We start from the raw sequence: 14,460 nt of genomic DNA on the forward strand, positions 1-14,460 counted from the left end.
TTTTTTGTATTTATCCATTCAGTCATTTTATCTCAATAAGATTGCCACATTTTAAACAACTCTCTTGTATACATTGTTCTTGTGGACTGTATACTGACACTCAAAATAGTGTAAAATGTTGTAAATTGTCATAAAACATTTCAACAAACAATTGTAAACAGTTGTAAACAATCATGTTCAACTAAATTTGTTTTTATACATTTAAACATTTGTAATGGTATAATAGAGAGTCCTTAACAATTGTCAAATAATATTTTCAGAGTTCATCAATGGTTGTGAAATCAAGGATATTCTTTTGGAAGGAAAGACATGAATGTATTCAAGTTTCCTGTGAGCAGTATGATTTCCTGACTTTGCCTAACAGCATAAAACAAGAGAGTTAAACACTTGAAACTTGAAACGATGTGCTCCTAGAACCTGAAACGGCAACTCCAGCTCTCTACAAAAGCATTATCTGATCCAACTATGTACAATCAAAAAATTAATGTGTGTCTTAATTTTGTCTTTTTAGAACCCTGACGGGTCTTGAGATATCAGATGTTTAAAAATTCATTATGTTTGTGCAGCAAGTTTTATGAACTGGTTGTAAAGTTTATGTATGAGAAACCGTTAACTGCCTGGTTAGCTGCAGTAGAGCACTCATAGGAATTAGGGGATCTGTGGAATCCCTTTGTAGCTTGCAAATTTCAACCTGTTTTCAAAAAATGCTTAGTTGGTCAGTGTGTTAATATTTTAATTTTCAGGTCTGGTTTAAAGAAAGTTATTTAAAGGCAATGTGCAAGGTTTTCCTTAATAATAGCATGTACACAGGGAAAAAAGCTTAATATTAGATATTTTGTAATAATCAGTTTGTGGTCCGTCCATAGCTAAACATGAACATAGATATTGTTAACTTTTATTAGTACTATATACATATAATAAATAAAAGGTTGTATCTTGCATCTGCTAATCCTTAAAGTGGCACGGTGGCCTAGTTTTTGTGTTGTTTATCTATGAAATTTAAACATGTATACTAATATCTAGGCTACATTATGATGTACTACTCAAAGAACAGTATGTTTAAAATGCAGGTTTATACTAATTTAAATACAGGTACAAATTAATCCTGTGTTGTATATAGGTGAATGTCCCTTATTTTCACTGTTATCTTTTAAAACTGTTCAGGTACACTTCACCTGTATATAACTAGTTCAGATATATATGTCCCATAGAGCAAAACAATTGTCACTAAATCATTGTATAATCGTTTTGGCAGTTCACTTCTGTAGTTTCTGAAATGAAAAATTGTTGTTACCTACCTTCACTCTTAATTTAGTGTCAGTAAAATGCTTAATTTCATTTATTTTCTTTATTAGTTGTAAGTAGTGGGCTCTGTGTTCTGATTAGTTCCTAAATTGAACACATATTTAAACGTCGGTTGTTAAATTGTATAACATGTTAATGCAGAATTGTACCATAACATGACATTGTATTTTTTGCTTTGTACATTGTTTGAAATGTTACCATCTTGTTTCTAATAAATGTTTTTTTATAATTCACCATCTAGTCCTATTTGCAAAAAAAGTGAACCATTTAAATATTGTATTTAAAGTATATACCCGTTAGCCTTACTTAAGTCGTTAACATTTTGTAGGCATTTCTTATCCCCAGTAATAGGCGGAGGGATATTGTTTTGGCGCTGTCTTTCCGTCCTTCCGTCCGTCCGGCACTTTTGTGTCCAGAGCCATATCTTGTAAGTGCTTTAGCGGATTTCATTGAAACTTGGTATGAGTATTTTATATGGATAAGAGGATGATGTACACCATCTGTTTATAACAGAGTTATGGTCCTTTGTATCTTGAAAAAAATGCTTTTTAATATAAGCTTAGAGCTTTATCTTCACTTACACATGAGCCAGAGCCATGAAACTTTCCATAGTTGTTCTCAATCAACTAGGGGTGATTCACATTCAACATCCATAATTCTAGGGGCTAAGGTCATGGCCCTTTGTATCTTGAAAAAAAATGCTTTTTGATAGAAGCTAAGAGCTTTATCTTCATTAACACATGAGCCAGAGCCATGCAACTTTCTATAGTTATTCCAATCATCTGGGGTTGTTTCACATTCAACACCCATAATCCTAGGGGCTAAGGTCAAGGTCACACATTGAGGTCAAAGGTCACAAATTTGATAAATTATTCATTATTTGGTAATTCCTTTACTATGCATCAAGGAATTCAGTTATAACTGTCACAATTGTTCTCCATTATCTAGCTGAGTTTCAAATATAAGATCGCGGTTGCTAGGGTCATGGTCAAAGTCACACACTAAGGTCAAAATCACACATTTTGATCATATATATATATATATGTATTAAAACTCAGACCCCACATAGATCGCAACCGTCAATATTTTCTACACCAAAGTACCATTAAAAGACCAGTATTGTTAGTGAGTATGCATATTAAGATCATATGCTGAATGTTCAGTTGGAGTAGGAATGCTATTCCAACCACTATTTCACATTTAAATATGTAACCTTCAATTGCGAGTCCGCATGCAAAGCTGTAATGTATTAATTAAATTTAGATTTTCTAAATTCTAGATATTATTTAGAGTAGCAGCATTCTCAACATTTCTTACACAAATTTTATTCCTTGAATAAGACGTGTATAGTATAGTGCAGTTTATAATCTGTTTTTAAAACTATTATATCTAAACATGTAATATACTTTTCTATTATTGCATAAAAATAGTCATGTATTAGTTTTAATACATTTTAAAAGTACATAGGTGAGACTGTATCAATTTACTGATGTTTTTATCAGTGTAAATAATGAATAACATGTATGTACATTAAGGTCCCTTATAAGTCTTTTGTTGAACGGTCATATAGAATGCAATGTATCTATTTTATGAATGTTGAAAGACATTTGTACAATACATTGTATATAGACTGGGACTATGACAATGCAATAAACTTGCTTGCTAAAACATTTGAATGAAGTTGAAGAAAGGTAACTCTTTAGTGCTTAAAAATGGTTGGCAATATGGTTCGAGTTACTTCCCTTCAAGCTTACGTATGGCTAAAAATTTTACTTAATACATTATGAAAACTGATTTTAAGTTTATATTACATTGGAGATTTATATTATCACCACGATTCATCTTAATCAAGGAATGACCATGGTGATTGGAGTATCTTTTAAGATGTGTAATTGTTTGCGCAATAATGCATTTTGTAATGACGGACACTATATTGGAAGTGTATGGCATTCTTGATAGGGTCGGTGGTGGTAATGTAGTTTTTACCATGTATAGTCATGATAGTCATGTAACGTACATTGATACGCGTTGAATAAGTCTCTTATAATTCCTTTTATGAATGGCCAATGTTGTATCAATAGCTTTATGTTTTATATATGCATTGTGAAAATTGTAAATATTAGATGAGACTATAATAAACTATAAAACGTGCACCTTGACGCTCATGTTTTATTTCATTCATAACTATTTTACCTTTACGTGTACTACGATTTGCTTGTGCCTGCGAACAATTTTCCGGGAACAACGTTTTATGCCCCCAAAGGGCGGCATATAGTGATCGCACTGTCCGTCTGTCACACTTAGCGTTTAGGTTTCGAAAAATATTCATTTTAACTTTTAATTGGCTTAAGATGTAACATTCATAGTTGGTATGCATGTGTGTACGGACAATGCCTTTCCATACGCACACACATTTTGACCCCTTGAATTTAGTGTCCGCGTTTAGGTTTTGAAAACTGCGTTTAGGTTTCGAAAAATGCTCATAATTTCTATCAAAGCGTTTATCGTGGGCATATGTCTTCCTATGGAGACAGCGCTTGTTATAAGTATTAAAATGCACCTTTTAACAGAATATTTAAACAAAAAGGCATGTGTTTTGAGAAATCAATAAATAATTTTATTGAAATAGATAAATTTATTTAGACATTAAAATACCGTCCAAGCCGTCGATATGCCCCGTTTACAATGCGAAATATGTATCACCATTGTTGTACACTTCAAGGGAAGATTAAAATCCTCACAGAAAAAATACTAGCAACGTTATTGAGGTATAAAATATTTTTTTAGTCACAAATATTTCGGAGGCCTTAGATAATTTACAATTATTAACAGCGCTAAGCTATGGCAAGCGGTTCGACGTAAAATCCCAAGATTAGGTTCTCGCTTGAAGATTGCATATGGCTTCAAGAACCCAAGTGTTTATTCGATATCTTAGGTTTTCACCAGAACCCAAGTAATAATAAAATGTGCATCAAACGGCGATAGCCTAGGTTCTTATTTGAAAACGAAGGTTTCGACATACGTTAAATACACGGGTCCGGCTATGTGCTTATGCCTACTTTCGAGAATCATCGTGAAATTATGGACGTACTTAACGAACAAACATGCCTAAGCTTATTGAATTAGAGAAAAAAACAATCAAAACGGAAAAATTAAATGTTCATGCATATGGCAATGTAAAATCACGTCCGTACACTTAACATCATTAACTTAGGAAAGGAAACAACGAAATACAAAGTTTGGTATGATATACATGTGTCATTAAAGATCAGGATGTAATTAAAGAGCATGTCAAGTTTTGAATATATATGTGCTGAAACGTTATGTTATAATACACAAATGTTTTACTGTAACATAACTTTTTTTTACGATAAGTGGTACAGAAACTACACGCCGAATATCTTTATAAAGATATTTCTTGTTTTTGTTAATGACTAACCATAATTTTTGTACAGTAATTTACCATCAATAACAAAAGAAACTCTATGGATATATTTTAATATACTAGTATGCTACTAATACATGTATGCAGAGCTCCAGATCAGACGCTTAACGTCGTACAAAATGAAAAAAAGGTTTAGTAACAAACTTACATTATGTGCGTACGGTACAACATTGCAAAAATAAAATAAGAATTCAAAATTTGCGATCATGCGTAAAACTCAGTATCAATGCATATATTGTAAAAATTTGATCAATGAGTTCTCACTCGTCTAGGCCTACATTAAAATTATGAAATCAACAGCACTTTGACGTTATTATGAATTACAGACCATCTTTAAAACAGTAAAAGTCAAACGTTTTCCATTATCTGGTCCTTTTTTCGCAAATAGTCTGCTGTAACCCGGATAGTGTCATGAGCTCTTCTTAGACTATAAACCTAAATGCTGATGTGCCAAAAATTATACTTACCGGTAAAAACGAATTAATAATACACTGTAAGGCTGGATTTTTTACTAGAGTGTAAACCAAGATTTTGTTGAAAAAGTTACCTGGAACTCTGTATGTATGTTGAGAGGAATGCCATTACATAATTTCAAATTTACTAGAGTACACTTATATTGCACCACATAAAAGGCTATAAAACTATAATATTGAAATGCACATATAAACTTTAATATAGATGGGTAGGTATTTCGTGTCAATCTCATTCACATATGAAAGAGCAGTCGGTAATTTGGAAGTCATGCTATGCTGCTTACAGTACATATAGATGCATGACTTAATTTAGATTAAAGAAACTAATTAACTAGGTATTTGCCGAGATTCAGAGTCAAATATATACGAGAAGTAAGAGCGTAATCGTGCGCAGCGAGACTTGACATATATAATTGAACCTCTTATTTCTTTCTTTCGAATAATTTCGAATAGTTTCATGTCTCCGAACTAATATGCAATACGCCCGTTTTTTTTATATGCGTATTAATACTCCGTTTTAGATCCATAATTAATAAACGCATCAATATTTTCAAAAATAAACACCGGATTAATGTTCATCGACATTTTTCATACAGCTTTGATATAAACATTATAGAGCTGAACAAAAAATACATAAAGCCCTGTTTTCCCGGCACACGCGCTGTACATATACCTTTAAAAAACGCTAACCCCATGCGAGTACTTGTGCACTTAATTGATTGTAAACAATGACGGTTGAAATCCGTGCGTGGGAATTTTTCTAGTAACCAAGAGCGACGTCAACGTTCATGAAGCGTTTCATTCATAAATATATGCGTCGGATGTCAAAACCAGCTCCACCAACACATCGGCTCCGTTATGTCCTGAATAAAATACATGTATATTTTCTTGAGTACCAACTGCAACTTACAAATATCAAAAACATTCACGGCAGTAATTTTTTTTGTGCAGTCCTACTGGTCTTAATGGCAATTATAAACGCATTTAGTTTAAGGTTCATGTAGAGGCTTCAGTTTGAAAAATGTGGGACCCCTAGCATTAAACTCAAATTTGACTAAACGAAGAGTGCGACATTGAAAAAGTTTACATATTTGCTTAAAAGGGTGGTTTTCCTTCAAACTGCTACCAATTGTGTGCAGCAAAATCTTATACCATCGACAAAATCAATCAGAATACAAAGCGATTTTAACGCAAAAATAGACATTATTTTCAAAAATCTGAATATTCTGTTTATTCAACGTATTTCGGCGTAAAATTATATAACTAGTTAATAATATCGACATTGATGAGGGATCGTATGTTTTCTCTTTTTTCATTTATTCAACATACGGAAAATAAACGTGCGCCAACTGCTGTCATAATTTTGTCACTTGCTTTCTGCTTAGTAACATTATGTTTACTGTCTGTTGCTAACTGCCGTTGTTAATGACGCTTAGTGGCATAACCGATTATGACTGGTTACAGGAATAATGAACACACACACATTGGATTGTCACCAAGCATGTTGCAACAATCATCAAGTATAACCGAAAAGACAACAAGCAGGTTCGAATTTTCATGAAGCATATTAGAATAAACATCAGGAATAATGTATATATTCACCATCAATGATGTAATGTTGCAACAATCATCAAGTATAAACGAATAGACAACCGGCATGTTTGGAATTGTCATGAAGCATATTAGAATTAACATCAGTCATAATGTAAATATTCACCACGAATGATTTTTACCGAAATACCGTTCCATATATACTCATGAAAAGGAATATAACACAATTTGAGCTAATCTTGCGGAAATGGAAATACGTTATCTACGCTGATTAACAAGATGTTGAATTCATTGTTTTGTACTATTTCAAAAAATAAAAATTATTGTTTATTAATTTGATAAAACTGGGCATAATGCATGTGCGTAAAGTGCCGTCACAGGCTAATCAGGGACGACACTTTCCGCCTACATTGGATTTTTGCTAAGAAGAGACTTCATTTAAACGAAAAATGTGATACAAGCGGAAAGTGTCGTCTCTGATTAGCCTGTGTGGACTGCACAGGCTAATCCGGGACTACACTTTAAGCACAAGCATTATATCCAGTTTTCTCAACACGCGATTATTTAAGTACAGCGCTTGATTATGTGATGTTAATATTCGCGATAAAGGTTAATCAAGTGCATGAGAAACGTTTTCTGACGAACATATCTAATCCTTATTGGTATTCTTAATATTGGGCGCACATCAGAGCGGTAATGATGTGAGCCGCGCTCTGCGAAAACTGGGCATAATTCATGTGTTGAAAGCGTCGTTCCAGCTTAGAGTTAACTGGGCATAATTCATGTGTTGAAAGCGTCGTTCCAGCTTAGAGTGTGCAAACCACATAGACTTATCAGCCACTTTCCGCCTAAACTGGATTTGTAATATGAAGATACTTTTTTACCACGAAAAATACCATTAACGCTATATGTATCGTATCTGATTAGCATGTGTGCGTACTGCACATGATAATATTGAAGGACGCCTCACACACATACATTAATTCCCGTTTTCCCAGAACGCGTCTCGATATATATCTAGCTGTTTCGGAAGGTAGCCGCCAGTGTCAAACCGCGCCTACATTCGTTATCCTGCTCCAAAGATAAACGTCATAGCCCCCGTACATAAAGACGATTATATTTTGCGTTTGTGTAGAGTATCATAATGCAGTTAGCGGTCACTGCGTATTTTGCACATGAACACCTACCCAGAGTGTTATATCATACGTTTGTTTAACGAATTGTATTACGTTTAGCAGTCATCGTGTAAGATGCACTGACATACATACCGTGACTGCTATATTTTACGTGTGTTTCATGCAAACAAATGCAAATACAAGTCATCCAGCATTATGACTATTAACACCTTTTGTGACAGTGTGAATATGTATGATAAAGTATAGTTCGCCAATATTAACGTGGCACTGACCTTTATGTTTGACACTATTTAGGTACCGATATTGAAGTGAGTTTAATCTGTTGAAGAGTACCTGAGTGAGTGCTCTGTAACGGTCTCACTAAACGAATGCAAAACGCGCAAGAATACAACCAAATGAAATATTGACCACGATCAATGAGTACAATGTTGAATAGATGGATTGTTGTAATTGTTTGATTGTATTTTTGTTGGACCTTTTTGTGTTACTTTTCATTTTCATAGAATACAGCGTCTAAAATGTAACATTTAATATCTCATTTGTCTATATTTTAAGCGTATACTCAACCAAACCGTAAAGCGTTTAATATCTAGACTTCAGATTTCCTACTTGCCCCGTACAAATCGATAAGCAACAATAAACAAACAAGTTGTCAAATCGGTCATTCAACAACAACAAAACAAATGTGTCCATCGTAGATATTAACTGCGTACCATGGAGTGCTCCGAGAGCCCGCAGTTGGTCGCAAAGGTCCGCAAGGCTTCGCTGTTACAGTCGTCTGGAAACCGAAGAGGTGAGTCCGTCGACCACCAGGCTAAAAATACATCCACAGCGCCGGGTTTTAGCCAGTATTAAAAATGCCGGGGTGGGGGAGGGGGATTGCTGGTGAGGATGAAAAGAGGCAGTGTGACCTTAGAGATGAATATTTGTCGATTTTAAACCGTTTACATTGTAATTATTTCATAGAGTTGTTTACACTTATGTACACGAGCATAAATTACCTGCATGAACATTTTGTTGAATTGATACTCGTTTAATTTCTTGCAAGCGTAGAACTATTATCATATGACTCGCGTATGACATATGCCGCAAGCGTAGCTCCTGACAATACGAGTCGTGTTCTGAGAAAACTGGGCATAATGCATGTTCGTAAAGTGTCGTGCCAGATTAGCATGTGCAATCCGCACAGACTAATCAGGGACGACAGTTTCCGCTTTTATGACATTTTTTCTTTAAATGAAGTCTCTTCTTAGAATAATTCCAATTTAGGCGGAGAGTGTCGCCCCTTATTAGCCTGTGCGGACTACACATAGCCTGTGCGGACTGCACAGGATAATCTGGGACGACACTTTACGCACATGCATTACGCCCAGTTTTCTCTGAACGTGACTCATAGTGTGCGAATAGAAAGGCTGGCCAGGAGCTACGCTTGCCGCGGTCCGTTCATGAGACCACGGAGCCTTGCTCGTTATACCGGACAGGTTGCTTCTAACCAAACAACGCACACTGGTCATATATGACATAAACCCATTTTCGCATGACGTTGCTTAAATGATGCCCAGCAGTTGTTAAAGCGGAATTTTACAAATGTCGCCCCCACAATCGTTCTATCAATATTCAACTTATATAAACTTATATAACAAAAAAAGAAAATTGAGTCTTAAAAGTAGCACTAAAAGAAGCAAGAGAATAATCAGTAACAGCAGTAGTAGCAACAATAGCAGTAGCAGAAGCAGTTGCGGTTTTAGCACTAATTAAGTGAATGAATTGCAACACAAGTCTAACCTGTCACTACGGAGATCATACGACCTATGACGAAGAGGAAAACCACAGCCTTGCTCATCTTTGTGGACTAACAGGCACGGACAGACAAGCAGTCGTTTAACTAAACATCAGTGTGATCAATTTATAAATCATTTCCTACATTTACAGCCAGTAACGGACATTCGCACTTAGGCTATTACAGGAGTATGCATGTTTTGCTTTTTCAAGTCCCACTATTTCTATTGACGCTAGAACGTGTCATCGATCGTGTATGATTAAAACCTACCTACATTTATGTGTTCCCCAAAATGTACAGTTTTGTGTGAAGCATTCATATCAAAATTATAATCTTTTTTAATATTCATGCAAAGTTGGAAATGTTCCATTTGGTCATTTTGTTATTTGAAAAATCAACATTTTACTGCTGTTAATGAAAACCGAATTAAAACAACGTAGGCCTTAAAATAGTTAACAAACGTAAGTGCTGTACGGCCTCATGTCTTTCGCAGGCGGCTAGAATTTTATTGAACAAGGATATAGGACTTGACCTGTTTGTCTTGATATACAAGTTCGGTGGTCTACACCGACACAACACTCGAAGTATCTAGTAGACAAGGGTCGGCGGATGTGTTTACTTTCTTTGCAAAACTAGAAATTAAATGAGCATATGCAATACCAAGAAACGTATTATTGTTCTATACCCTATAAAAATGTAATAGTTTTAAACATTATAAATAAATTAAAATAGTAGAAACTATTCAATATTTACATAATTATATTATCAAGAAGTATATGATATTTAAGAGGTGTTGCATTGTTTTGCAAAAGCAGAGAGACGTGATAGCAGATTGGTAAAATTTTTGTTCCCATATTCAAACTATCTTCATATAAGTTGCGAGCAGAAATTGCAAATTGATTTTAAATTGTATGCATCGTTACGTTTGGATGGTTAACTGTCACATTGGACAACGCTAAATAAAAACTGTTTACATGGTAACGTTCTATAATATCAGAGAGCTATTGATGCCAATGGAACACTCAATGGGATAGTCGTCGAAGCAGGATGCGATCTTATGGGTTAAAATTGTATTGGACATGGGTAACACTCTTAGAATGCCATATGTTCATTATTTAATTTAAATCTCGATAAATATCACATAAATGTTTTTCTTTTTATAACTTTATAGTAGAAATTATACAAAAGGAGGAATCATTTTTTGAATCAAGAAACTCTATCAGGAGATAGTTGTCTTGATTTTGTGAGTCACGTTCTGAGAAAACAGGGCTTAATGCATGTGCGTTAAGTGTCGACCTAGATTAGCCTGTGCAGTCAGCACAGGCTAACAAGGAACGACACTTTCCGCTTAAACTTGATTTTCGGCAAGGAGGGACTTCCTTGAAACTAAAAATACCATAAAAGCGGAAAGTGTCGTCCCTTATTAGCCTGTGCGGACTGCACAGGCTAATCTGGGATGACACTTCACGCACATGCATTAAGCCCAGTTTTCTCAGAACACGACTCTTATTAACAACTTTCATAACATAACACGCAGCATAAAAATATACTTATTTGACAGGGCTCACCGTATTAGAACGGTCAATGCAAAGCATCGGGGATTAAAACCGGTTTGAAAATTAGCCGATCCGAATCAGGTTCCTCCTGATTTTGAATAACACACAGACAGCACACTGACAACAACTGACAAATTATGTTTGATGAACAGAGACCATTAGACCTTATGTCTGATAAACAGAGACCATTATACTCTATGTTTGATGAACAGAGACCATTAGACCTTATGTTTGATGAACATAGACCATTAGACCCTATGTTTGATGAACATAGACCATTAGACCTTATGTTTGATGAACAGATACCATTAGACCTTATGTTTGATGAACAGAGACCATTAGACCTTATGTTTGATGAACAGAGACTATTAGACCTTATTTTTGATGAACAGAGACCATTAGACCCTATGTTTGATGAACATAGACCATTAGACCTTATGTTTGATGAACATAGATCATTATACCTTATGTTTAATGAACAGATACCATTAGACCTTATGATTGGTGTACAGAGACCATTAGACCTTATGTTTTTTCCTTGTCCGGTATACGAAGCAGTCAACGCTATATCTTTTACCCCATACCCTGAGGTCGGAATAATGAATATCATATTTCGTTTTGGGGCGACTATTTGCTTGCCTAAATGAATCCAATTTTTCACGCTATTGTTGTTCATGTTTGTAATTCCGTTGTTATACGATGTCAAGGTTAGAAAGTGGTCAATCCTTTTTATATAAGATAGATTGTTTCGTTAGCCCCAGCTTGTATGTTACATTCTCCGCTATCCTGGTAGAACGAGTACCTGATATCTACGGAGATCTTCTAAAGGCTCCCTAGCTCAAAAGGGATACTATGGAAAAGACGTTGAAAAACATACATGCATAAATACAGCAGACAATTATGTGACCGCGTCTCTTAAACATAGATTTATTGAATCTTCATATCTTATAAACGCAGACAATAAGTATTTATTGATGTATCCGTATTATCTAGGATGTGCGTCTTGACCTAAGAGGATTATTTTCCCCCGCGCATATCTGCCATTTAATGTAAAGTGTTTAAAATCACGTTTGTTTGAGTACATAAAAAGGCAATCCATTTAATGTCTTTACAAGCCATTATAAACCATACGGACGAAATACAAAAAGAGATAAATCTATCTGGATATCAATCTAAATCCTTTTGCAATCGAATGCTTGTGGAAAAGTATCTTCTTTTTCTAAAGTGGCTGTATGTTATATTGTGTCGTGTTGTCAGTTATCTTCATAAAGAACATAGAACATTTCAAACTGTTCAATCTGTTCACGTAAACAATGCTTCCTGGTTGTTTAATAAAAATCAACTGATTAATATATAACAGTATTTTGACGACAGCATTTTTAAGTATCATCCGCAATATAAATACTAAAGTTATTTTTAGGAATTCGCAACTAAAATTCGATTTTGTTTTCGATGCGTCAATCTTTGAACATGTCCCTTTAAGAAGTCGTTTGCACTTGGAAATATGTGGAAGAGTAGTGATATTCGATATGTCTTGAAGGAACTATTTTTCTTAGTCTGCAGGCTACATATCAATAACTCGGTATATCAAATGACCCGCAAGCGGAAAAACAGATGTGCTGTTTCCTGATAATGCAACCCCCGCTAATGGGTCATAATATAATTCTTTACGTGATCAATATCATTAGAGATGTTAACCGATTCGGGTTTAGCATTTTAGACGCTGTATTCTATGAAAATGAAAAGTAACACAAAAGGTCAAACAAAATAGAATCAAACAATTACAACAATCCATCTATTCAACATTGTACTCATTGATCGTGGTCAATATTTCATTTGGTTGTATTCTTGCGCGTTTTGCATTCGTTTAGTGAGACCGTTACAGTGCACTCACTCAGGTACTCTTCAACAGATTAAACTCACTTCAATATCGGTACTTAAATATTGTCAAACATAAAGGTCAGTGCCACGTTAATATTGGCGAACTATACTTTATCATACATATTCACATAGTCACAGAAGGTGTTAATAGTCATAATGCGGAATGACTTGTATTTGCATCTGTTTGCATGAAACACGTTAAATATAGCAGTGACGGTATGTATGTCAGTGCATCTTACACGATGACTGCTAAACGAAATACAATTCGTTAACAGACGTATTATATAACACTCGGGTTAGGTGTTCATGTGCAAAATACGTAGTGACCGTAACTGCATTATGATCCTCTACACAAACGCAAAATATAATCTTCTTTATGTAGGGGGCTATGACGTTTATGTTGGAGCGGGGATAACGAATGTAGGGGCGGTTGACACTGGCGGCTACCTTCCGAAAACGCTAGATATATATCGAGACGCGTTTTGGGAAAACGGGGATTAATGTATGTGTGTGAGGCGGTCCTTCAATATTATCATGTGCAGTCCCTCACACATGCTAATAATATACGATACATATCGCGTTAATGGTATTTTCGTTTGTGAAAAAAGTATCTTCATATAAGAATCCAGTTTATAGGCGGAAAGTGGCTGATAAGCCTGGTGGTTTGCAAACTCTAAGCTGAACGACGCTTTTTCAACAAATGGATTATGCCCAGTTAACTCTAAGCTGGAACGACGCTTTTTATTCAACACATGAATTATGCCCAGCTTTCGCAGAGCGCGGCTCAAATAATTACCGCTCTGATATGCGCCAAATAAATAAGACTACCCATAGAGGATTACATATGTTCGCGAAAACGTTTCTCATGCACTTGATTAACCTTTATCGCGAATATTAACATCAAATAATCAAACGCTGGACTTAAAGGATTCGCGTTATGAGAAAACTGGGCATAATGCTTGTGCTTTTAGAAGTGTTGTCCGGATAAACCTGTGCAGACAACACAGGCTTATCAGGGACATTACACACTTTTCCGTTGTATTACTTTTTCGTTTTAATGAAGTCTCTTCTTAGCATAAATCCAATGTAAAGGCGAAAGTCCGTCCCTGATTAGCCTGTGACGGCATGTTACGCACATGCATTATGCCCAGTTTTCTCAAATTAATAAACAATAATTGCATTTTTTCAAATAGTACAAAAACAATGAATCTAACATCTAGTTCAACAGCGTAGATAACGTATTTCCAATTCCACAAGATTGTAACCTGAAACGGATCTTAAGAAAGCAACTATGTTACATTAACCAAGAACAAAACAGATTTGTCTACCTTGA

At 35.1% G+C, this 14,460-nt stretch overlaps 3 protein-coding genes across 6 annotated transcripts in view; 1 reads left to right on the forward strand and 2 right to left on the reverse strand.

Annotated features, from left to right (window-relative positions):
- The window catches only part of LOC127867026 (uncharacterized), a 259,849-nt gene that overhangs the window by 75,953 nt on the left and 169,436 nt on the right, over positions 1-14,460 (reverse strand). For 2 of the 4 annotated variants that reach the window (XM_052407956.1, XM_052407954.1), the window contains exon 2: positions 8,624-8,724. The exons of the other annotated variants lie outside the window; for them this stretch is intronic. In XM_052407956.1, the coding sequence (XP_052263916.1) occupies positions 8,624-8,724 (101 nt within the window). The remainder of the gene's footprint in view (positions 1-8,623; positions 8,725-14,460) is intronic. 4 annotated transcript variants of the gene reach the window in all.
- Positions 1-14,460, reverse strand: part of LOC127867016 (uncharacterized) — a 489,213-nt gene that overhangs the window by 60,086 nt on the left and 414,667 nt on the right. The window lies entirely within an intron of this gene.
- LOC127867021 (uncharacterized) overlaps positions 1-14,460 on the forward strand; it is a 443,681-nt gene that overhangs the window by 29,227 nt on the left and 399,994 nt on the right. The window lies entirely within an intron of this gene.

The sequence above is a fragment of the Dreissena polymorpha genome, chromosome 2, assembly GCF_020536995.1.
Source record: "Dreissena polymorpha isolate Duluth1 chromosome 2, UMN_Dpol_1.0, whole genome shotgun sequence".
Classification (NCBI taxonomy): domain Eukaryota; kingdom Metazoa; phylum Mollusca; class Bivalvia; order Myida; family Dreissenidae; genus Dreissena; species Dreissena polymorpha.